At 45.4% G+C, this 26674-nt stretch overlaps 1 protein-coding gene across 1 annotated transcript in view; it reads left to right on the top strand.

The window, feature by feature from the left end:
* MDM4 (MDM4 regulator of p53) overlaps window positions 1-26674 on the top strand; it is a 67650-nt gene that overhangs the window by 22496 nt on the left and 18480 nt on the right. The window contains exons 4-5 of the mRNA XM_069756194.1: window positions 22085-22218; window positions 23082-23131. Coding sequence (XP_069612295.1) covers window positions 22085-22218; window positions 23082-23131 — 184 coding nt within the window. The remainder of the gene's footprint in view (window positions 1-22084; window positions 22219-23081; window positions 23132-26674) is intronic.

Genomic DNA, 26674 nt, shown 5'->3' on the forward strand with positions numbered 1-26674 from the left:
AAGTTATCTGTAGAAAAAAAATGTCTAATCCATTTTTGACTGATATAACCGTCCCATGTAATTGGGGCTGTGTGATTTAATCAAATGAATTCTACTAATTCGCCATCATCTCTTACGCATGATCCTGATTGTGCTCAGAATCCCGAAGCAGGGATTAATATTGGTGTGGCAAAACCATCCAGTGCGGCGGCTTCAGTGGGCGGGAGACGGTGCTCAGGGTGGGAGATGTTAGTGGAGTGAGGAGGTGGCAGACACTGCTCGCCTCTGGAGGAATCCGCATGGTCTGCAGCTCTCTGCTGAGGCTCAGTGTGACTTCACGTTGCATTTTGACCCATCGTACAGATCAGATCGCTCTGTCAGTGGTAGGTCATGGGCTCTAGCATCACAAGATCTGCATGAAACTGGAATCAAACTGCTGCAATAATGCACAACGAACCTCTGCAGACTCCTCCACCGGACTGTATACAACATCTGTTATCTTCTGTATGTGGTGTATTCTATAGATTAATATGTGACTGGCATAAATTATACTTTCTCCTACGCCTCATTGGGGGACACAAGAACATGGGTGTTATGCTTCTACCACTAGGACTCTAAGTAATACAGAAATGGCTCCTCCCCTGCAGTATACACCCTCCTGCTGGCTCCAAGTGAACCAGTTCTTGCTCAGTGTCTGTAGGAGGCACTTGGATCTGCTTTCAGACCCCACCGTTTTTATTTTTATTCTATTTTTCCCTTAACGGAGCGAATGGGGGCGATGGATCCTTTCTAGGTTCCGATCTCCCCCTAACCATCAACAGGCAAGAACGCGGAGCGTCCCTCCCTGTACCCTTTCCTGCACCGTTGGATACCAGCCCTGAGCTCACTTTACGGGCGACTGTTCCTTCGCGTTCTGATCTCCCCCCTCCATAGCAGGCGACCACATGGAGTAGCCCTCCATCTACATCTCCTGGAGCCAGGTGCATAGCCGAACGTGATGTTTATGGCGTCCGTGCAGCCCCCCACTGCATTACCACTGTTATAGCGGATGATGGAAGGCGGCAGAAGCTCTCCACTCCCTGACTATGGCGACGGGGGATTGAGCACCGGCCCACCGCATCTACCGTGAGTACACCTGCGGGGCTGAGGCGCTGGGAGGTCCTGGTCCCTGGGATAAGGGTGTCCGCATATACCTTAAAGCCCGGGTGCGTGGGTCATGTCGGCCTGCACAAATAGCGGCCGCAGCGTGCCAGGCCGTAACCGCAAGCTTAAAATTTAGCCCCGGCTTTTCTCTTGTCCAGGCCGGAACGTTGGCTCTACCCACCTGCGGTTACCACCGCCCACTCTCTATGGCGCTTCTCGTTCTACGAGGAGCGCTTTTTCTTCCTGATCTCGGCGGCCATCTTTGGACACCCACAGGGCTGATGCTGCAGCGCTGCTCCAGCGTTCTGAATCACAGCTTCAGGGATTAGTGATTTCGGTGGACACATTGCGGACCTCCCCTGGGGACTCAAGACACAGGACCTGGGTAAGCTGCAGAAACATGGCTTAACCCTTCCTCTGCTAGTAAGCCCTCTCAAGGCTACACTCTCAATCAAAGCCTAACAAAAAGTCTGGGAAAACACACACTTTTTTTGCTGCTTGTACCTCTTGTGAGGTATCTCTACCCCAGCGTCACAATACTGCGTTATGCTCACCTTGTGAACTGTTGACTGCTCAGGAACCACCTGTTACTGATACCGAACCCAGTGAGCCTGGTCCCCCTGAGTAGGCTACCTCCCTCACCCAGTCTATGGCATCCCTGGCCAAAGTGTTAAGACTCGTTCCGAGACCTTTCCTCTAACCAGGGCACTCTTACGGACAACGCTTCCGAGGATCAGAACCCCTTGTACACTAGGGGTCGTACCTTACCAAGGAGCTCTTGCTCTTCCAGGAAAAGGACTCGTGCCTTGTCCCCAGACCATCACCGGGAATCAGGTTCTGAGAGTTCCTTTTCTCGCTCCCCCCTCCTTTAAGACTAGTAGAGAACCTGGCTCAGAGGACGATTCTGAGACATCCCTAGATCAGGAATTTCAACACGATCAGGAGACTCTCGACTCTCTCATTGAGTCAGTAAACAATGCCCTGAAGCTAGATGAGGAACCTTTAAGAGGACCAAGTGGGCTCACAGAGTGTTCGCCAATCATCCCGAATTTAAGGAAATCATTGAATCTCATAGGATCCGTCCAGATAAACACTTCACAGGGCAAAAGCCCATGGAGTAAAAATATCCCTTTGCTCCTGATCTAAGAAAAGATTGGTCACAGTCTCCTCCAGTAGATCCTCCGGTATCGCGCCTATCTACTAAATCTATTTTATCCTCTTCAGAGGGCGCCTCGATTAAAAACTCCACCGATCCTCAGATCGACAATATGGCTCGTTCAGCTTTTGAAGCCTCAGCAGCCGTACTCTTTCCATATTTTGCCGATACGTGGGTGGCTAAGGCTATGACCCATTGGGCTGAGGTCTTGTCTTCAGCTGTTCTGGATACCAATCTTCCCCAAACCCCCCCCCCCCCCCTCAGGGTAGCAGACCTTGCTACTCAGATACCCAGAGCTGGGGATTTTTTAGTGACAGTCTCTGGATGCCGCTGACTGCGCTTCTCAAGCAGCAGCAAACGCCATCACCATTCGGAGGTCCTTATGGCTCAGGGACTGGCGTGCGGATTCTGCTTCCAAAAGTCATTGACTTCTTTACCATATCAGAGGTTGCCTCGATCAATTAATTTCCAACGCCACTGGAGGGAAGAGTAAATTTCTCCCACAACAGAGACCCTTTCAGAACCAGCAACAGCAGGCTCGGTCCCGATTTATTTTTATTTTTTTTCCTCCGTTCCAACTCAAATTGGTCCTCTACTTCCACATCTTCCGGACCCAGCTAGAGACAACGTAGGGATAGAGAGAGGTCCCTAAACCTCTTAAAAACCTTCCCCTTCATGGAGAGGCAGGCCTAGGCAGTCAGGATCCAGGGGGTCCAGACCGGGCTGATCTCCCACACAATCACTCTCTGTGGCATCCAGGGGACACACTCAAAGTAGGCGGCCGCCTGCTTTCCTTCAGCGACGTGTGGCTCTTGGTCGTTCACAACGAATGGATCCGCGACCTAGTGTCCTCTGGATACAAGATAGAATTCTCCTCTCTTCCACCAAATCTCTTTTTCCTGTCTTCTCCTCCCAGGGCAAAGGCATCAGAGTTCTTCCAGGCCATAAGCTCTCTAAAAGAAGACTGGGTTATTATCCCGGTCCCTCAAAGCGAAAGGTTTCAAGGTTTTTATTCCAACCTGTTCATTGTTCCAAAGAAGGACGGTACAGTGCGGCCCATACTGGACCTAAAACTGCTGAACAAGTTCGTCAGGGTACGACGGTTCCGAATGGAATCGCTTCGTTCTGTTATCGCCTCCATGGAAAAAGGCGAGTTCTGGCGTCTATAGACATCCAGGACGCGTACCTCCACATTCCAGTTTTCTCTTCTCACCAGAGGTTCCTTCGCTTCGCAGTTCAGGAACAACACTTCCAATTCGTTGCTTTACCCTTCGGTCTCGCCACCGCTCCCAGGGTATTCACCAAGGTCATGGCAGCCGCCGTGGCCATCCTCCACAACCAAGATGTGGTGGTGCTACCGTATCTAGACGATATCCTCATCAAAGGCCCCTCTTTCCGCGCCTGCAAAAAATCTTCCCCAGTACCGGCTCAGCAAATTTCCTTTCTAGGAATGATACTGGACTCGTCCCAGGGGTTGGTGCTTCTTCCCCCGGAAAAGATCTCAGCCTTACAGCGAGAAACTCAGAAGTGCTCTCAACCTCGCAATCACTCTCTGCGCTTCAGTATGAGTCCTCGGCAGGATGGTAGCAGCCTTGGAGGCGGTTCCATTTGCCCAATTACACCTCCGTCCCTTACAGCATGCCCTCCTGGCTGTTTGGAACAGGAACCCGTTCTCCCTCGACTGTCGGTTCTTCCTTCCCCACCGAGTCAGTCTCTCAGGTGGTGGACATTAAAGTCCTCCCTGAATCAAGGGAAGTCTTTTCTTCCAGTACATTGGCTAGTTGTGACAGATGCCATTCTTCTAGGCTGGGGAGCGGTGTTCTTACATCACACTACTCAGGGCCGCTGGTCACTTCAGGAATCCCGCCTTCCGATCAACATCTTGGAAATTCGGGCTATCAGGTTAGCTCTTCTCCAATTCCATTCCTTACTGGTGGGTCGTCCCATCAGGATTCAGTCCGACAATGCCACTGCAGTGGCATACATCAACCGACAAGGGGGAACCCACAGCATGGCAGCCATGAACGAGGTAGGCTACATTCTCCGTTGGGCCGAGGAAAACCACTCAATGATATCTGCGGTTCACATCCCGGGAGTGGACAATTGGGTGGCAGATTTGCTCAGTCGTCAAGGCCTCAACTCCGGGGAGTGGTCTCTCCATCCAGAGATCTTTCACCAGATCTGTCGTTGGGGATCTCTGGTCTTGGATCTGATGGCCTCACGGCTAAATTCCAAGGTTCCCGACTTCATAGCTCGGTCCCACGATCCAGCAGCAATCGGGGAAGATGCACTCGCACTCATACTCCCCGTGGCATCATTTTTGGCTTCCGTACATATTTCCCCCGCTCCCCTTACTGCCGAGAGTCATCGAGAAGATCAGAGCGGAGGGAGTACCGGTAATCCTGATAGGCCGCGCCGAGCGTGGTACGCGGAACTAGTTCAACTAGTCGCCGATGTTCCCTGGCGATTACCGAATCGCGCAGACCTGCTGTCATAGGGCCCCATTTACCACTAGAACTCCGAGGCCCTGTGTTTGATGGCATGGCCGTTGAGTCCTGGGTTCTAACCCAGGCAGGTTGCTATCCAGAAGTCATCTCTACCATGATCAGCGCTAGAAAGCCTACGTCTATGCGCATTTATCATCGCACTTGGAAAACCTTCTTTTCCTGGTGCAACGACCGGGGACGTTCTTCTCTTGAATTTTCCATTCCTTCCATCCTCAAATTTGTACAAACGGGTTTGGACTTGGGTCTCGCCCTTAGTTCTCTCAAGGGGCAGATTTCAGCCCTGTCTGTTCTGTTTCAACGCAGGATTGCCAACAGATTACAAGTGAAGACGTTCATTCAGGGAGTCTCCCATAGGGTGCCGCCCTATAAGATGCCGTTGGAACATGGAACCTTAATCTGGTCCTTGGAGTCTTGCAAGAAGCTCCTTTCGAACCTCTACAGGAGGTTTCCCTGTCCTTTTTCTTGGAAGGTTGCCTTCCTGGTCGTGGTCACGTCCATTAGACGAGTCTCAGAGCTGGCAGCTCTGTCTTGTCAAGTTCCGTTCCAGAATTTTCATCAGGATAAGGTGGTTTTGAGAACATCCCCGTCCTTTTTGCCAAAAGTTGTCTCATCCTTTCATCTCAATCAGGAGATTGTCTTACTGTCTCTGTCCGGCACCAGTACATCGCATCGAGAAGGCTTTCCACACACTGGATTTAGTGAGGGCTCTCGAGATACATCTCACGTATGGCGTCCTTTCGCAGGTCGGATGCCCTGTTAGTGCTCCCAGAAGGGCCAAGGAAAATCTGATGATCAGTATGTATTAAGAATTTCTGTGCATGCAATTTTTTTTTTTTTTGTTCTCACCAACAATCGAGATTAATTTTGAGCCTAGTGTGCAGCTTAAAAAAATGAGATTACGTTTAGGGAAAATCACCGAGGCCTATATATACCAGATAGTTGATCACAGGTTGAGACTTGGCCAGCATACTTGAGAATCAAATAGTGACTGCGAATCGTACACTGTGCCAAAAATTGTCACCTTAAAAAAATGCTATTTACCTACAGATATTGGGTTAATCTGCTGGTAAGGCTACTTTCACACTTCCGTCGGTACGGGGCCATCGCAAACAGTCAGCCCAACGTACCGACGGCCGTTGTGCTAAATGTAGCACAACGTGGGCAGCGGATGCAGTTTTACAACGCATCCGCTACCCATTGTGATGAGAAGGCGGAGTTCCGGCCACGTTGCACAAAAAAAGTTACATTGAATGTTTTTTGTGCGTCGCGTCCGCCAAAACACTACGCATCCATCGCACGACGGATGCGACGTGTGGCTATACGTCACAATGTGTCGCTAATGCAAGTCTATGGAGAAAAAATGCATCCTGCGGGCAACTTTGCAGGATGCGTTTTTTTTTCTCCAAAACGACGCATTGCGACGTAGCCCAAACGACGGAAGTGGGAGTTGCCTAAATAGTACTACAACCCCTGGCAAAAATTATGGAATCGCCAGCCTTGGAGCATGTTCATTCAGTTTAATTTTGTAAAAAAAAAAAAAAAAAGCAGAGCAAGGACATGGCACAAAACTAAAGTCATTTCAGATGGAAACTTTCTGGCTTTAAGAAACACTAAAAGAAATCAAGAACAAAAAATGTGGCAGTCAGTAATGGTTACTTTTTTTAACCAAGCATAGGGGAAAAATTATAGAATCACGAAAAACAAACATAAAAACACTCCAAAACATCACTAGTATTTTATTGCACCACCTCTGGCTTTTATAACCGCTTGCAGTCTCTGAGGCATGGCCTTAATGAGTGTCAAACAGTACTCTTCATCAATCTGGCTCCAACTTTCTCTGATTGCTGTTGGCGGATCAGCTTTGCAGGTTGGAGCCTTGTCATGGACCATTTTCTTCAACTTCCACCAAAGATTTTCAATTGGATTTAGATCCGGACTATTTGCAGGCCATGACATTGACCTTATGTGTCTTATTTCAAGGAATATTTGCAGTTTTTGCTCTATGGCAGGATGTATGATCATCTTGAAAAATGATTTAATCATCCCCAAACTTCCTTTCAATTGATGGGATAAGAAAAGTGTCCAAAATATCAACACAAACTTGTGCATTTATTGAAGATGTAATGACAGCCATCTCCCCAGTGCCTTTACCTGACATTCAGCCCCATATCATCAATGACTGTAGAAATTTGCATGTTCTCTTCAGGCAGTCATCTTTATAAATCTCATTGGAATGGAACTAAACAAAAGTTCCAGCATCATCACCTTGCCCAATGCAGATTCGCGATTCATCACTGAATGACTTTCATCCAGTCATCCACAGTCCACGATTGCTTTTCCTTAGCCCACTGTAACCTTGTTTTTTTTCTGTTTAGGTGTTAATGACGGCTTTCGTTTAGCTTTTCTGCATGTAAATCCCATTTCCTTTAGGTGGTTTCTTACAGTTCGGTCACAGACGTTGACTCCAGTTTCCACCCATTCGTTCCTCATTTGTTTTATTGTGCATTTCCTGTTTTGGAGACCTATTGCTTTCAATTTCCGGTCTTGATGCTTTGATGTCTTCCTTGGTCTACCAGTATGTTTGCCTTTAGCGACCTCCCCATGTTGTTTGTATTTGGTCCAGATTTTAGACACAGCTGACTGTGAACAACCAACATCTTTTGCAACATTGAGTAATGATTTACCCGCTTTTAAGAGTTTGATAATTATCTCCCTTGTTTCAATTGACATCTCTCGTGTTGGAGCCATGTTTCATGTCCACTTGGTGCAACAGCTCTCCAAGGTGTGATCACTCCTTTTTAGATGCAAACTAACGAGCAGATCTAATTTGATGCAGGTCTTATTTTTGGGTATGAAAATTTACAGAGTGATTCCATAATTTTTTCCCTATGCTTGGTTTAAAAAAAAAAAGTTACCATTACTGACTACCAAATTTTTTGTTCTTGATTTCTTTTAGTATTTCTTAAAGGCAGAAAGTTGCCATTTGAAACGACTTTAGTTTTGTGCCATGTCTGTGATCTGCTTTATTTTTCTACAAATTTAAACAACTGAATGAACATCCTCCAAGGCTGGTGATTCCATAATGTTTGCCAAGGGTTGTACAATGCTGCCAGGCCGCCTTACTGAAAGTGCAAAAGTGAAAGTTACTTAGAGAAGGCGAACTTATTTCCTACCAGGAGCCGCCGGTTCACGGGGCGACTTCAGGAACCGCTCACAGCACAGCGGCAGCTGTAATGACCTGACCACAAGGTGGACAGCTCGCTCTGTCGGTGTTGGGATGTACTTACAGCCACTGCTGACAGTATAGTGAGTGGTCTACATGTTTTCTTTAGCTATGATTTGGGGTCTATTTTATCCTGATACCCTTGTGAAAGTAAAAAAAATTGAGAAAGTTACATTTTTGTGAAGAAAAAAAGAGTAATGTTAATTTTCCTTCCACATTGATTTAATTCCTGTGAAGCACCTCGGGTTTAATCAACTTCTTGAATGTGGTTTTGAGAACTTTGAGGGGTGCAGTTTTTAGAATGGTTACTTTGCGGTATTTTCTGTTATATCGGCCCCTCAAAGTCACTTCAAATGTGAGGTGGTCTCTAAAAAATAAAAAAAAATAAAAAAAGTCTTGTAAATTGAGAAATCGCTAGTCAACTTTTAACCCTTATAGCTTCCTACCAAAAAAGTTTAAAAAATGATGCAGATGTAGACATACTTTAAATATATTTTTTTTTTTTTTTATTCGCTAAATTGTGTGACATAACTCTCTCTGGTTTCAGGGCATAACAAAAGTTTCAAAATTGCAAACATTTTCTCCAAATTTCCGATATTTTCACATATTGGCGCAAGTGGTAACAAACCAAGTTAACCACTATCATGAAGTATAATGGGTCATGAAAAAGTCTCCAAATCACTGGGAACAGTTAGTGTTCCAGAGTTATTACCACAAAGTCACACTAGTCAAAATTGTGTAATTTGCACTGTTCAGGACGGTGAAAACAGGCTTGGGGAAGTGGTAAGTGCATAAAAATTCAAAGTTAAAAATTTTGTGAAATGTTCCCTTTTTTTTTTTTTGTTAAATGTCTGATATTTTGGTAAATAAAGGCATATTGTATCAACCTAAATGTATCACTAACATGAAGTACAAAATTTGGCCTGGTCAGGAAGGAGAAAGGAAAGAGGTAAAAAAAAACTAAGCAGGTCTTTGCTTTTGGAATTGCAATAATCATGCTGACCTGGACAACCATTGCCAGATTTTTTCTCCACAATAAACATCGAAAAAACCAAACCTAAAAAAGCAAGGTTGGAATTGCGTTTTGTCTTGTGTCACTGCATTTTTTTCCCCCTATTTTTCAGTACATTGAATGGAAAAATGAATGATGCAATTTAAAACTACAGCTTGTCCCACAACAAATAAGCCTTCATAAGCGTGTATGAACAGAAAAATAAAGTTATGAAGAGGAGGAAAAAATGTAAACTGCCAAAACAAAAAATAAAATACATCTCAGTCAGAAAGAGGTTAATAACCTGGAGCAGTTTGTGCTGTGACCACCTTAGCTAAATCACCACAAACACAATTTGTACTGGAGACAGTGAGGTAGGCTGTAGCTGCTGTGAAGGGCAACTTGCTATCAAAGCATTTGTGGTGGAGGAATTGGCTAGAACGGAAAAATAAATTTCTCAGATAATAGAACCTTGAAAAAAGAAATGCTTATAACATGAGGTTCTTCAGAATGGATTGTTACATCCACTTCAGTAAGTGCCAGTATGAAGGACTGTTATCATTTGACTCGCTCTCGAGAAGAAAATTGTCCAGATTCCCCTCCAGTAAATACCTGTATTATACAATCAGTGAGTGGATGATAAATTACCAATACGGCGGCTGCTGTTCGCAGTGGCGCACCCACGCTGCTTCTATTGTTGTGGCTTGTACACTACCTAGGTGACTTGGCTCCTATTTCTTTTCACTTAACATGTAGTCGTTTTATAGTATGAAGATTATATTGCCTGTACTGCTAGGCAAATGCCAAATCTGGGAGAATAACGCACATGCTATAGAGGGAGCTCTTTATTATCTCACTTATAGCCCCTATACACATGTTGGTTTAACCTGACAGTTCTGGCTGCATCTGGCAACCATCTAATGCGTTTGGAGAGCATCGGAGTCACAGCGCTTTCCCCTCTGGGTGCATGTATTTTGTCACGTTCATTATAGGTAACTGCATCAAGTGATTTCCAATATAGCACTAAAACCGCTTTTCATAGTCTTGTTTTAAGACTTAAATAGCCTCTGACACTTGGTCAAAAAAATTTACTTCTGTGTGTTGTAAAAAAAAAAACAATTCTTGAGGTCCCTTAACTTTACTGCTCTTCTGTTTTGCTGTCTCTCCATTGCAGAGATATTCACACTTGTTGCTTTTGGGGCGCAGTATGTGAAATCTCTGCTGGAGGTTTCTTCACTCTTGTCTGGGGGCATGCGCTTTCACACCTCCCTCCCATATACTGCTCTGCAGTGTTTGAGACTACTAGATCAGCCACAGACCTGTGATTGGCAGTGTCTGGGAGCGAGGAGTGTGTGCATGGCCCCAGTGAACACTGGGAAAAAACGCCCAGGTGCTCTACAAGCAGAGATTTCACAAACTGCACCCCCAAATTTATTTTTTTTTTAAATATCTCTGCAATGGAGCGACGCAGTGCAAAATAGAAAAGATCTGGGAACGTCCAGGGGGTTTTTACAAACTATTTAACTACCTTTTTTTCAGAAAATAATTTACTTTGCTGTAGGGCAGTTTTGTTTTGGATTATTTGAACTGAAAAAATATTCTAAAGTTCTAGCAGTTATCCTGTAGCAAAGTGGTTCTTGTGATCTGTTGCCAGAATTTTATTTAGGAACCACCCATGGCCTACCAGCGTCTTTGACCTGAAATGCCTTTGAATAAGATGTGCTTGATTAGCGCTTTGTCTGGAGAAAGCAATCTCCTTACAATCAGCCATTCTAATCCCTGGCAAAGAATTTAAACAATAGCAGATTTATTATGTGATGACAACTAATCCGTGTGATTTATCTTCCATGTCCCGACTAAAGTCTTAATGCAAAGTTTGTGGAAGACTAAAATGAAAAAATATATTAAAAAAAAAAGATAGATAAGTGAAGGTTACAACAGAGTGGTTCTGTCAGCGAGGTTTTAAATACACTGCGCTTTCATTACTAGTATGCCAGTGCCTGGGGCTATTCTGTGACTTATGAGAAACACTTGTGCATTTTAATAACTTATTTAGTTGCAGTTGTTGCTGTGGAGGAATGAAGGCAATAAAGCATTTAGTGATGTCTAACCCCTTGCTGAGCTTCATCATTTCTGAATATTGCATTGAAAATGTTGATCTTTTCTCCAAGAGCTAATAAGTGTTCACAGCATTGTGGTTTATGAAAACATGAATAACTGGTTTATTGGGCTCCGTTCACCATTTTAAAAATATTAGGGACCACATCGCATTTGAGTTGACTTTAAAGGGAACCTGTCACCCCGTTTTTTGAGATTGAGCTATAAATACTGTTAAATAGGGCCTGCGCTGTGTGTTCCTATAGTGTATGTAGTGTACCCCGATTCCCCATGTATGCTGAGAAATAACTTACCAAAGTCGCCGTTTTCGCCTGTCAATCAGGCTGGTCAGGTCGGGAGGGCGTGGTGACATCGCTGGTTCTTCCTCAGCTTTACGTTGGTGGCGTAGTGGTGAAGACACAGCGCGCGATCTGCGCTGTCATCCCTTTCGTCGGTGGGGGCGGCCATCTTCCTGGGGCCGCGCGTGCGCAGATCGAGTGCTCTGCTGCACGGGGCTTCAGGAAAATGGCCGCGGGATGCCGCGCGTGCGCATTAGAGATCGCGGCGGCCATTTTCCCAAAGCCGAGTTTGCATCTCGGCTTTGGGAAAATGGCCGCCGCGATCTCTAATGCGCACGCGCGGCATCCCGCGGCCATTTTCCTGAAGCCCCGTGCAGCAGAGCACTCGATCTGCGCACGCGCGGCCCCAGGAAGATGGCCGCCCCCACCGACGAAAGGGATGACAGCGCAGATCGCGCGCTGTGTCTTCACCACTACGCCACTACGCCACTACGCCACCAACGTAAAGCTGAGGAAGAACCAGCGATGTCACCACGCCCTCCCGACCTGACCAGCCTGATTGACAGGCGAAAACGGCAACTTTGGTAAGTTATTTCTCAGCATACATGGGGAATCGGGGTACACTACATACACTATAGGAACACACAGCGCAGGCCCTATTTAACAGTATTTATAGCTCAATCTCAAAAAACGGGGTGACAGGTTCCCTTTAAGGGGCCTATGTGACAGAAAATACCCAAAATTGACACCATTCTAAACTGCACCCCTCAATCTGCTCAAAACCACATCTAAGAAGTTAATTAACCCTTCAGGTGCTTCACAGGAACTAAAGCAATGTGGAAGGGAAAAAAATATTTTTTTTTTACTACTTTTCTCACTAAAATGTTACTTTAACCTCAAGTGTAGCATTTTCACAGGGATAGCAAGAAAAAAGTGGATCATACAATTTGTTGTGCAGTTTTTTTGAGTATGCCATTGCCCCATATGTGGTGAAAAACAACTGTTTAGGGCTCAGGAGGGACGGAGCACCATTTGACTTTTCGAATGCAAAATTGTCTGGAATTGAGCGCGGACGCCATGTCGCATTTGGAGAGCTCCTGAGTTGCATAAACAGTAGAAACCCCCCAAAAGTGACAACATTTTGGAAACTACACCCCTCAAGGAATTTATCTAGATGTGTGGTGAGCACCTTGAACCCCTATGTGTTTCACATAATTTTATGTTTTTACATTAAAAAACACCTTTATCCACAAAAATGTTATTTTGGCCCCAAATTTAGCAATTTTCTTTAGGGTAGCAAGAAAAAATGGACCATACAAATTGTTGTGCAATTTCTTCTTAGTACACAGATATCCCATATGTGGAGTAAAACCACTGTTTTGGTGGACGGCAGGGCTCAGAAGGGAAGGAGCGCTATTTTGGCTGGAACAGGTTGCGGACACCATGTCACATTTGAAGTGTCCCTGACATGCAGAAACCCCCACAAGTGACTCCATTTTGGAAATGTCACCTCTGAAGGAATTAATCTAGGGGAGTAGTGAGTATTTTTAACCCATTATAGCCATTATAACATTGGGCTGAGTAAATTTAAATATTACCATTTTTTTTTTCTACAAAAAAAAAAAATCCCTAATTTGTAGTTTTCAAAAGGGGATAATAAAAGAAAACGAAGATTACTATTTATCACTCAGTTTCTCTCAAATGCGCCGAAACCCCCCACACATGCCAAGTCCAAAGCGCTGCTAGTTCTGGATCTTGAGCACTCAGCCTAATGGCTGCATGCAGTAATTTAAAGGGAACGTGTCACCTCCAAAATGGAAGATGAGCTAATCCCACCGGCATCAGGGGCTTATCTACAGCATTCTGGATGCATCCTGAAAGATAAGAAAAAGAGGTTAGATTATACTCACGCGGGCGGTTGGGTCCGATGGGCGTTGTGGTCCAGTCCGGGGCCTCCCATCTTCATAGGATGAAGTCCTCTTCTTGTCTTCACGCTGCGGCTCCAGCGCAGGTGTACTGTCTGCCCTGTTGAGGGCAGAGCAAAGTACTGCAGTGTGCAGGCGCCGGGCCTCTGACCTTTCCTGGTGCCTGCGCACTGCAGTACTTTGCTCTGCCCTCAACAGGGCAAAGTATGCCTGCACAGGAGCCGCAGCGTGAAGACAAGAGGACGTCATCCTATGAAGATGGGAGGCCCCGGACCGCGACGCCCATCGGACCGGATCGCAGCGGGACCGCCCCTGGGTGAGTATAATCTGACCTTTTTCTCATCTTTCAGGATACATCGGAGGCTTATCTACAGCATTCCAGAATGCTGTAGATAAGCCCCTGATGCCGGTGGGCTTAGCTCATCATCCATTTTGGGGGTGACAGGTTTCCTTTAAGTGATTTAGATTCAGCTTCTTTGTCTTTATCAGGCTGCTCTCAGCCGAGGTTGCCAAAATCTGCTGGCAGATTCCCTTTAAGGTCCACCATACACATTAGATGTTGGCTAAACAATTAGGCCAATGACTTTCCCCTGACTCCACCATGCACAGTGGTGTTTCTTTATTCTCCATGGGCGAGGCTCTGCCAGATTACTTTAGTCAGCAGATTTTTTTTCTGCTCCGAACACAAGAATTAGCTGCTGAAATGCAGCCGGCTGGATTCTTCTCCCTCATAATAAAAGGGCATCCAATTTGGATTACATCAGGGCATTATAGGACAAAGTGTAAAATATATTACTGAGGACAAGGGGAGAGGTACAGAAATTTATATGAAACTAAATTGAGCTCTTTAAGCCCCCTTTCACACATCAGTTTTTTGCCATCAGTCACAATCCATTGGCTCGACGGACCCGTTGCAGATTGTGAAAAACTGATGCAACGGATCCGTTTTTTCACCAGATCCGACAAGCTGATCAAGCTAATGAAATCCTAAAAAAATCAGAGCATGCACAGTTTATAAAAACAGAATCTGTCGCCATATTCCATCATTTGACAGATCTGCTCCATAGGCTTCCATTCTTACAGATGGCGACGGATCCGTTTTTTCAACGGAGACAAAAACCGTTACTTTGTCCGTTGTCTTCGGCCGCCTTATCAACAATTTAAAGTTTGCTACTTGACACCTATAGTGTATAGTGGCCTTTTGTATCCTTCATGTTTTATTATTTTTTATTGTTAAGTCTTCATCTCTGGTATTATGCCATTCTATTAGTATTTTAGTGAAGGCTACGGCTGGCCGCCCACTAGCTCTTGAGTACTTATAGGTCTGAAGGCAGAGACAGTGACACTAGGTGCTGATTTGAGCTCAAGGCTAACGTGACATAATGGCGTGATCCCTGGGAACGCAGGAACTGCATCAGGACGGGAGATGAGTATGGGTGTTTTTATTTTAACGGGAGCTAACATTCAGATCAAGAACAGGTTGTCCAAGTAGTGGACTACCTTTTCTCCTTTGCCTCATTGGGGGACACAGGACTGTGGACTGTGGGTGTATGCTACTGCAGTCAGGCTGACACTAAGTAAACATAAAAATTTTTTTAGCTCCTCCGCAGTATACTCCTTGTCACCGGCCGCAAGCGAACCCAGTTCATGCTTGGTGTCTGACGGAGGCACATGTCTGGTTCCCAGTCCTTTCTGGACCCTTTTTTGGAAGTGAGACAGGGGCGACGGACCCTATTGAAAGGGTCCAATCTCCCCAAACCATCAACGGGCAAGCACGTGGAGTGTCGCCTCCACGTATCCTCTCCCGCGACGTGGGACTTGCCGAACTAAGCCCTGACCACCCTAAGGTAATGAAACCCTAGGCTGTACAGGTGCATATGCATTGTCCGTGCGGCCCCCCCCACTGCATCACCAGTGCTAGACAGCGGTGATAAAGGAGGGCGGACGGTCCCTCGTCTCATCCTATGGAAAGGAAGATGGAGTTAGGATGCCTGTACCGTCTGTTTGGTTACACAGCCCCCCCTCACGCAGGCGCCGGCATTCAAGAAGGGCTGCCTGTGGGGGGGCTATGAGGGCTCCTGGGACACGCATAGTACCGGGGTGTTGGATTTCGTTCCTCTCGTCCCTGCGGTCTGGCTGCGATGGCGGCTGGAGTCTTTTTCTGCCGGTGGTGCCGCGGTCTCGGCGCCGCAGCCTGTGTTTTACGGGTGGTGCCACACTGCGGACCGCCAGCATCACTTCCGGGGCGGCCGATAATTTAGTCCCCGGCTTCTAAAAGAAAGTAGGCTGTGGACGGAAGTCCCGCCCCTTCAGGCCACATCACTTGCGGCGGCTTCGCCCCCTCTCCTTGCCGAAGCGCAAAAAAAAAAGGAAAGCAACCTCTAGGCCGCAGACACTGCTGTTTCCGGTTCCGCCCACTAGTGGGGGCGCTCTTTTTCAAAAAAGGCAGCTCGGATTCTTCGCTCTGGGACACGTGCCACAGAACAAACGGGGACACGTTCCACATACCCCGGTCCCGTGTCCCCGTTTAAGTGCTACTCCCACCCCCCAGCCTGACAGCATTGAGCGCTGCATTACTACGGCCTATCTAGATTACCTTGATTATAGCATTGCAGGGCACCATGTTTAGAAAGGCCAAAACTCACACGGTACTATATACCGCATGTGTAGTCTGTCTGTCCGCTTTTCCGTATGCCCAGAGTAATCGTCTGTGAGGCCTGCGTCTCCAAACGTGCTCAGGAGCCCTCCCCTGCGACTCAGGTAGATGCCGTGGTTTCTCCCCCGGAATGGGTCACGTCCTTGTCACAGTCTACGGCATCCCTAACTAAGGCAATGGAGTCCCTGCAGACCCTGGCTGGTGCCAGGGACAGCAGTTCACCTGCCGTTGAGAGGTCTTCCGACTCTCAGGAACCTTCGGCCTGCAGGGGCCGCGCTCGCACTAGGCAGACGCGAGGAAAGCGAACCCACACAGCGTCTCCCGGTCCATCAGGGGCATCTGCTTCCTGGTGTTCCTCTTCTCGTTCACCTTCTCCAGTGGAGAGCGGTGAACTCGGTTTGGACTGATTCCGAGGTATCCCTCAATCTAGAGGTCACTGATTACCAGGAGTCAGTAAACAGTCTAATCGAGGCTGTCAACTGGACCCTGGGTATAGAGGACTAATCTACCTTGACCTCTGGTCATAAGGTATCATTCAAGAGGGCCAAGCAGTCTCATAGGGTGTTCGCTTCTCAACCCGAGTTTGAGGACTTGGTCCAACGTCACAGGGAGCATCCGGACAGTCGTTTTGCAGGACAAAAGGCTCTGAATGCTAGATACCCTTTTGCTCCTGAACTGCGTAAGAAATGGGCAGAATCCCCTTCGGTAGATACCCCGGTTTCTCTTTTAGCCTCTAACACACTGTTATCCCTTCCCAATAGCTCTTTTATTAAGGATCCTACTGATCGGCTTATTGATAGTTTGGCTCGTTCAGTCTTTGAGGCTTCAGGTTCAGCTCTCTCGCCCTCTTTTGCGGCAACGTGGGTAGCTAAGGCCATGATGTCCTGGTCAGAATCTTTGACCAAGGCTCTGCAGGAGAGGGTTGTTCCAGTGGAGTTGACTGAGCTATCAAATCAAATAGCTCTGGCTGGGAGCTACCTGATCAATGTGTCTTTAGACGCAGCAAACTGTGCAGCTTCAGCGGCAGCAAACGCTATTGCCATCAGAAGGGCTCTTTGGTTGAGAACATGGCGAGCAGATTCTACCTCTAAGAAATCTCTTACAACCCTTCCTTATCAGGGGGGCCGATTATTTGGAGAAAAATTGGATCAGCTCATTTGATACAACAGGAGAAGTTTAAGCAGCCTTTCGTCGTCAGTTCCAGGCTCGCTTTAAGCCCTTTCGCAATACCAGGTGGACCCCAACGTCAAATCCCGCTGCTCCATGGCGATCCAATCAGGAAAGATATCATCAGATCTCATATAGGGATAACCCATTGGGGAGAATGCGATTTCAGGGGAGGGGAAGGGGATCTAGGTCCCATAGGTTTTCGGCCAAATGACTGGAGTCGGCCTCTGGTCTCCGCCAACAAAGTAAGCGGCCGCCTACTCATTTTCTCACCAGACCTGGCTCACGGTGGTTCACGACAGATGGGTAAGAGAACTGGTGTCTTCAGGATACAAGATAGTTTGTCAACCTTCCTCTGTGCCGGTTCTTTCCTTCTCAGCTCAAAATCAGTTACAAGCCCTGTTCAATTCTATAGAGTCTCTTCGGCTCCGCGGGGTAATCGTTCCAGTTCCAAAGGAAGAAAGATTTCAGGGGTTCTATTCCAACCTGTTCTTAGTTCCCAAAAAAGGACGGATCGGTAAGGCCCATTCTGGACCTGAAACGTTTAAACAGGTTTGTCAACATTCGTCGCTTTCGAATGGAGTCTCTTCGATCAGTCATTGCGTCAATGGAAAAGGGAGAGTTCTTAGCTTCAATAGATATTCAAGATGCATATCTGCACATTCCCATATTTCCTGTGCATCAGAGATTTCCTACGTTTCACTGTAGGCAATTGGCATTTTCAGTTCACAGCCTTACCTTTCGGACTAGCCACCACCCCCAGTGTGTTCACAAAGGTCATGGCGGCTGTTGTGTCCATCCTGCATTCTCGGGGTATACTCATTTTACCTTACTTAGACGATCTCCTCAAGGGCCCGTCTTTTCGGGCCTGCGAGGAAAACATCAGCATTACTCTAGACACTCTTTCTCGTCTAGGGTGGCTGGTGAACCGAGAAAAATCGTCCCTCTTACCATCCCGGAGAATTTTTTTTTTCTAGGGATGTTTTTCAACACCTTACAAGGCTTGACAATGCTACCTTGGGACAAGGTCCTGAAACTTCGGCAAGAGGTGAAGACCCTTTGCCGGCCAGTCTCACACAATTCGGTTTTGGGGAGAATGGTGGCAGCAATAGAAGCAGTGCCTTTTGCGCAACTCCATCTTTGCCCTCTCCAGCATGCTCTGTTATCAGCGTGGGACAGGAATCCACTCTCTCAACCTCAGGTGCCGTCTACCTTTCCAGGTCACAGGATCTTTCATGGTGGTCAACGAGTCCATCTCTTCCACAGGGGAAACCTTTTCCCCCAGTCCATTGGCTGGTGGTCACGACAGACGCCAGCCTTCTAGGTTGGGGAGCAGTATTTTACCGTCACACAGCCCAGGGACGCTGGTCCTCGCAGGAGTCAACCCTCCCGGTCAATCTGTTGGAGATTCGGGCAATTCGTATGGTGTTGCTGCATTTTCATCATCTCCTGGCAGGCCGCCCTGTCCGAATTCAATTGGACAATGCTATAGCGGTGCCATACATAAATCAAGGGGGTACCCGCAGCAGTGCGGCCATGCATGAGGTAAAACAGGTCCTCTGCTGGGCCGAGAGTAATCACTTGGTTATTTTGGCAGTCCACATCCCGGGCGAGAAACTGGGCTGCAGATTTTCTCAGTCGACAGGGTCTTGCGTCCGGGGAATAGTCTCTACATCCTGAAGTATTTCTGCAGATATGTCAACTCTAAGGAACCCCGGACGTAGACCTGATGCCGTCCGTGAGGAATGCCAAAGTACCCAGGTTTGTCGCCTGATATCGAGATCCACAGGCGATTGCTGTGGACACGTTAGTTTTGCCTTGGGGCCAGTTTCATCTCCCATATCTGTTTTTCCCCTCTAGCACTGCTCCCGAAGGTCATCAGAAAGGTCAAGGCAGAAGGAGTTCCAGCTATCCTGGTCGCAGCAGATTGGCCTCGTCGGTCATGGTACGCAGACCTAGTGTAGCTGCTTGCCGGAGCTCCGTGGCGGCTTCCGGACCTCCCGGATCTACTTTCGCAGGGGCCGATCTACCACCAGAACTTAGGGGCACTGTGTTTAACGGCCTGGCCATTGAATCTTGGATCCTAACGCAGGCCGAGTTTTCCCAAGTGGTAGCCGCTACCATGATTCGCGCCCAGAAATCTGTCTCTGCACGTAGTTCTCATCACACCTGGAAGGTTTTCCTTTCATGGTGTAGAGGGTGTGGGCTCCCCCCATTACGTTTCTCCATCCGAAACATTCTTGCGTTTCTTCAAACCGGCCTGGATTCAGGGCTTGCACCGAGTACACTTAGAAGACAGATATCAGCCTTGTCGGTACTTTTTCAGCGCAGGATCGCTATTAATCTACAGGTAAAAACTTTCCTACAGGGAGTAGCTCATAATGTTCCTCCTTACAGAGCCCCCCTGGATGCTTGGGACCTTAATCTGGTCTTAAGTGCCTTGCAGGAAGTTCCTTTCGAACCCCTTCAGGACGTCTCTTTAACTTGCCTTTCCTGGAAGGTTGTACTCTTGGTGGAGGTTACTTCAATTAGACAGGTATCTGAACTGGCTGCTCTATCCTGTTGGGCTCCTTTTCTACGATTGCATCAGGATAAGGTGGTGCTCAGACCAACACCTTCCTTTTTACCAAAGGTGGTTTCTTCGTTCCACATTAACGAGGACATTGTCTTGCTTTCTTTTTGTCCGGCGCCAACGCACCGTGTGGAAAAAGCTCTCCATACGTTAGACCTAGTGAGAGCGCTGAGAAGGTACGTGTCTCGGACAGCACCTTTTCGGCAGACGGATGCGCGGTTTGTCCTCCCTGAGGGTCGCAGGAAGGGACTTGTGGCCTCAAGATCAACCTTGGCCATGCGGAATCAAAGCGTATTCCACTCGGGCAGTGGGGGCTTCCTGGGCGCTTCGGCACCAGGCTTCAGCGGAACAGGTTTGCAAGGCCGCAACCTGGTCTAGTTTGCATAGCTTTTCCAAGCACTACAATATCCACACTCAGACTTATGCAGATGCAAGTCTGGGAACAAAGATCCCAAATGCATAGTGTGAGAAAACGGATTCCTGGCGAAAATACCGCCAATAGAATCCGGACTCACCAAATCCGCTCAAAACATATTATATTACCAGGAGGAAGAACTGAGCATCGATTAACAATTTCAATAAACTTTATTCAAAGACTACAAATAACATATAATTGCATTTCCAATATACTAAAGTAATATGAACAAAGATGAATGTTGGAGATATGCTGAAAACGTAGCCCCCATACCCCTACTCCCCTCCCCCCCCCCCCCCTAAAGTATCTACCCAAAATGGGTACACATAGCGGACCCCTGCCCACCCCCCCCAGAAATGAGGGAGGAAAGAAAGAGGTGAGACACTGGACACTAATAACGTCAGTAAGAACACAAGTGTCCACCCAGAAAAACACCTAGCCCTATGTGCCATGTGGAATAATGTTAGGACCCCATAGGGTGCCAAAAATCATAAAACTAACATGGGGGCAATAAAAGGGCTTAACCGGTCTGAAGGCAGATAGAAAAAATGCCAGTGTAACTAATCTAGGAGGTAAGCGCCCATGCACACAGCGGTGCCATTCATGCTGACACTGTAAAAAACAGGTAGAAAATCATGGGAGCCAGCATGGGGACAGGAGCTTACCTGGTAACAAGGCAGGGTGGAGAGGCAGCCGGGAGGTGGTCCCCGACGCGCGTTTCGCGGCCACAAAGCGCCGCTTTCTCAAGGGGAAGTCTGGGTAGAAGGATTCTTCAGGCAGCGGTAGCACACTTATAGTCGGCAGATGCCTGGATGTTATACCGGTGAGTTAATTCCCCACCCAGGGACTGCTTTAGGACATCCCACAGTCCTGTGTCCCCCACTGAGGCGAAGGAGAAATAGGGATTTTTGTGTTACTCATTGTAAAATCCTTTTCCCTGAGATACTCATTGGGGGACATAGCTCCCTCCCTGTTAGCCAGATGGCTCCTTTTTTGTTTCATTTTTTTCTGACTGGTTCAGTCAGTGGGGTTATTTCTAGACATGTTGTATCCTGTATTAATGCTGATATGTTTCCTTTTCTCTCCTACTGCTTTTGCACCAAACTGGGTTCGCCTGCGGCCGGTGTCAATGTGTATACTGCGGAGGAGGAGCTAAACTTTTTTTATGTTTACTTAGTGTCAGCCTTCTGGCGGCAGTAGCATACACCCACAGTCCACAGTTCTGTGTCCCCCAATGAGCGTCTCGGAGAAAAGGATTTTACGGTAACACAAAAATCCCTATTTCCATACTTAAATTACCGTACCTTCAGTATCTGAGGCTACCTTTTTCATGCATTGTGCATTATCTATAGATTACATTGTCCGCACTCATAATTAGTCGTCCACATTTATTTGCTCTATGCTTTTCATTACAATTATATATGCGTGATTTGATGCAAATGTTTCCTGACCACTGATACTATTGCTTGCCCCCTTTCTGAATTTCGTTGTTTTATTTTTGCCACTCTTTAACCTGGGTAGATATAGTCATGAATCTGGCTTCCACTTCGGTCTTGTGTACAGGGGCATTCCGTGTTGGTGGTGTTGATGTACTGTACATGTGAGCACTGGCATTGTATGTAATACACTCTTATAATGCGAGGTGTTGATCAAGCTTATCTGTCGGGGGTGACTGTTGCATCTCTTTAGGATATCAAAATGCCATGTTCCATAGCTAGTACTTTTTTTTTTAATGGCTTCTAACATGGCACATCTACTTTGAGCCCTGATAATAGTCAACTACAACATTTCAGTAATGTATACGTTGGTTAAGATCTTTTGTTTTTGACATCCTGTAGGATTTGCATAGGAGACAAGGACTATTGTCTAAAGAGCAGAATAAGAGCACCTGATATAGCAGTCTGTTTCTTTCCGTTCTATTTTATGCATTTTTCCATTTTTTTCATCTCCGTAGGTGATGCATTTCCTGGGACAGTACATCATGGTGAAACAATTGTATGACAAACGGCAGCAACACATCGTTCACTGTGGCGCAGACGAACTTGGAAAACTATTGGGCATTACGACGTTTTCTGTCAAGGACCCCAGGTATTGGGCTTTGTGTTATCACTGTGTTTATCCCCTTCATGACAGAAACTTTTATTATTATTTCTTCCTCCATTTTTCCCCCAAGAACCATATTTATTTATTCCATTTATAGTAATATAAGGGCTTGTTTTTGCTGTACAAGTTGTAGTTTTGAATGACATCATTCATTCTATCAAGTGCATTGAAATTGCAAACAAAGTCCAATTTCATAATTTATTTGTTTTATTTACCTTGTTCACTTTATGGTAAAACTGACAATATGGTTCTCTACATCAGTACTAGCACCCAGATACCAAACATGTCTAGTTTTTTTTTGTTTGTTTGAAGTGTTACAAAAATTATGCAAATTAAAAAAACAAAAAAGTTTTTATTGCAATCTTGCTGAGACCCTTAGCATTCTCATTTATTGGGCTATGGGGCTGTGTGAGGGCTTAGGTTTTTCACTTTTTACTGTATGTAATAGTCCCCTTAGTCTTAAATACTGCTGTCAGATTTACAAGGGGATTTAACAGGTTAACAGCTGGGGGGTGGAGCTATCTTCCACCCGTGGCTGTTAGGCACATGATGGCTGGTAAAATAAGCCATCGTGCTGGTGAAAGATCGAGCTCAGGGACTGACATATGATGTATGTTTACATCTTCATTAACAGGTTAAAATGTTAGTCTTTCTGTAAATGGGAGCTTTTATAGTTAACTTGCATATTCAGCACCTGAGTGCCCATGGCCACTGTATTCATTGTAATAATGCTTGAGTCCTTTTTTTTTCTAATGTCTTTGAGACTTGTTATATGTTTGCCTTTGTATGAGTGATTAAGTTTGAGTCCGTATGCAGAGTTCTAGTGATTCATGCATCTCCTTTTGCAGCCCGTTGTACCAAATGTTAAAGAAGAATCTTCATCGCATTTCTGGCACAGGTAACTATTTCTGCTCAGTTTATGTTAGGGACATGGACGTTTGCCCCACGGATATCATGACCATTCCAATTGCCTATTTACTGTCGGTGTCGTAGATGCTTTACATAAAAGGTGTGATAAATGTGTCCTTGTTACTTCTCACGCAGTCCGTGAAAAGGACCACGCTAATCCGCTTATCTCACACATATCCAGGGCTGACATAGGGTCAAAGGTACCTTTTTAAGGGTGTATTCACACAAGTTGGTTTTCATTGTTTTTGAGATGACTCCACTTTAGAGTGCAGCAAAGGAACCCACTCTGCTGCTGATTCTCCCAGCAAGACCCCAAAACAGTCACCGCTGAATGTGTATTGTGGTAATGTTCACAAGTAGCGTTTTTGCTGCCTTGCTTTGGAAATTAAAAGCTGCTTTTTACATACATCACAGCAAAGGCTTTGAGATTTAAAAAAAATCTCATGCACACGTTTGTTTGTTTTTTTCTGTCCGAATTGGAAAACTGCAATGTTTTTTAAATTTGCAGCATGTCCGTTCTTTCAGCAGTTAAGCCGCTTATTCACCTATTTTTTTTTATTTATAATTTTGTCCAGCATGGAAAGTTCTGAAACTTTGTAACTCGCTTTATTAGGGAATTTATTTTCCTGTTAAAAAAAAAAAAGTATGGTGCTTTTTCCCAGTTTCTCTGCTGTTAGTTACATTCCTATCAGAACATACCCATTTGGAGTACCTGTCTAATCCTTTGTGTGCTGATGAGCAAACGACTCAAGGGAGTAGACAAGTATTGACCTAATCGCTGCCATCCTCTGTACTCCAAATGAGTACGTCCTGTTAGCAATGTAGCTAAAGGCAGGCAAATAAACTGAAGAAAAGCATGGGTTTGAGGCCACTTGCATGCATCTTTATTTTTACTTTATTTTTTTTACAGCAATGAAGACAAATTTCTTAATAAATTGATTTGTGTTTTTTTTTTTTTTAAATATGATTATTGGTTTATTGGAGGCACAAAGCACCTGCTTTATTGAAACATGGCCTGTCATCAGTGCCCAGTATTCGCTCTTATTTCATTCCCGCTGGTCTCCCTTATTATTCTGTTCCAGAGATATGGATGTCATTTAGGTCTAATTTGTATGGTTTCTACCAAGTGGATGCTGCTCACAGATTCTCTAACTGCATGTCTTTAGGCTGCCCTGCAACCAATATCCACTTGTTAAAGACCATAAAAATCAGCATTAAATACAAAGGCCCATATCTGGAAGCGTATAGCACATTAAAATATAAAATAAATACTTAGGCAGTAGCGGTAATAAATTAACAGCAGAGACTGACTCCTTTTGACTTGGTGAAAGGACCTCTTTAAATGAACATTTGATAGTAAGATAGCTTGCCCCCTTCTGTGTCTATGGCTATGTTTAGCTATACAAATTAGCCATTAGCCTTCCCCCCTCTAACTACTGTCTGAGTCACAAGCTGACACAAGAAACAGTCCTGTCAAGGACTATGGTCTGGAGCTGCTAGCGGAAGAACAGGGCACTGGAGCTAATGGGAATACATTGGTAAGTTATCTACAGTAACTTACTAGGCAATGCTACATAGGTTGAAAAAAGTCAGTTACTGTGCCCCCTTTTTTTTTTTTTTTTTGCTTTTTTGATTCTTCATTGACCTTGAAGAAAGCCAAGTTTCTCTTCTAACATTTCTGCTACCTGGTTTTATCAATCAATTGGGCCCCAACTAATGGCATGAGTAACATTTGTTACATGTTTAAAATCTCAAGACTCCATCAATTTTGCTTTTGAAAATATTCAAAAAGCTAGGTGAGGTTCTATTGACCACTACTAGCCTCCATCAAGTTTCCCTAGGTGTTTGGCTTGCTTGGGTGTGGATAAATATCTTGATGGTAGCGTGAATAGAGCCCATCTTAGGGCCTAGAATACTTTGCTTAAGGGTACGTCCTCACATGGCAAATTTGTAGTGCAGACAGTGAGTTACAGTGCTATACATGTGGATGGGGCTTTAAAAACACGATCCACATCTTACAGAAATTATCCATGCAGAAACATCAACTATTTTGTATTTTTTTCAAACTGAATTTTACTTTATAGGATGAAATCTGAAGCAAACCTGCAGCACAATCCACAGCAAATTCCCTATATTTACACTCAACTTTGAAATTGCAGAACCAAGAAGGAAAAGTCAAGGAATTATGGAAATATTGACTTGAAAATTAAAACCATTTTCACAATATATTAATTCTCAAATGTTCTGCCACTCTAAATGCACTCAAGAACACAAATCCTCAAAATCTGCTGCTAACAGCTCCCCTTTGCAAATGGAGACCGATTACACTGGTCAATGCAATTTTTTCTGGCAAAAGGTTTTAAAACATATTTTTAGTCAATTTTGACGGATTACGAATTTGGCTATCACATCAGGATTTCGAGATATTTTCAATTTTTGATGAAAATTACTCCTAATGTTTTATGATAAAAACAAATGATTTTTCAGTACTACGTTTTGTATATTTTTACTCAAGGAATAACAGATTACAAAGTCCTATGTACAGCAAATCAACAAGGGTGTTATCATAACAAATGGGAATTATGCATGTTCAAAGAAAACAAAGATATTCACATTTTTTGGGAGATTAAACGAAACCTAAATTTACCTTAGTGAACCGTATAAACCGGCACTTTTCATACACTACTTATATTTATCATGGAATTCATGAAAATGGGCTATATACCTATAGCGCAAAAACGTGATGTGATAGAGAAATTATAAGATCACATTTGAATTCAGCACCCTCAAATTAGTCTAAAACTGTTCTTAAAGTCCATGACAGAATTTATTTATATTTTTTGTAGACCAGTGTTATGTCCCAGATGTTCTTGATGGGGAGACTAGTCCGGAGACGCAACAAGCCATGTTTTGGTCACACAGTAACAAGAGCAACATGCAGCCTTGCGTTGTGTTAAAAAGACTGTGCAAACCCATACCATAGTCTTGTGAGTAGGACCAGTATGACTTTCCCTCGTGAAGGCGTCTTCATGGCATTGCCCACTTGGTCTCCAGACACATCTCTGGCTATCATTGCATTTAATACAAAAAGCCACTCTCATTGATAATAAGAATAGACCTCCATTGCCGTCTTACTCTGAACAATGATGGCCTTTGAGAACGGTGGCCTGAAGTCAGTGGAACATCTGTAGTTGGACATTTGGCTTGTAGCCCAGTGTTGTGCAGACGCTTTCAGTTGAATTTTGTAGTCATGGTTTGCCACCTTAGGGTTATGTGATTTCCAATTTCACATGTCATACACAGTGGATCAGTCGTGGAACCATTGCTACTGTTGTTTCTCCAAAGTGTCCCAGGAGCTATTTTCAAAATTGCAATTACAGGCTGCATGTTACTTCTACTGTGAGCAGCTCTGTGGCCTAAATGTACTACTATGGCCTTTATTCTCTCCAGACTTGCAAAGGGAGCTGCCGGCAGCAGATCGTAATGATTTGTACAGCCAATTGTATTCCGTGTGGAAGAACAATATTCAGAC

This window comes from Ranitomeya imitator, chromosome 3, assembly GCF_032444005.1.
Source record: "Ranitomeya imitator isolate aRanImi1 chromosome 3, aRanImi1.pri, whole genome shotgun sequence".
Classification (NCBI taxonomy): domain Eukaryota; kingdom Metazoa; phylum Chordata; class Amphibia; order Anura; family Dendrobatidae; genus Ranitomeya; species Ranitomeya imitator.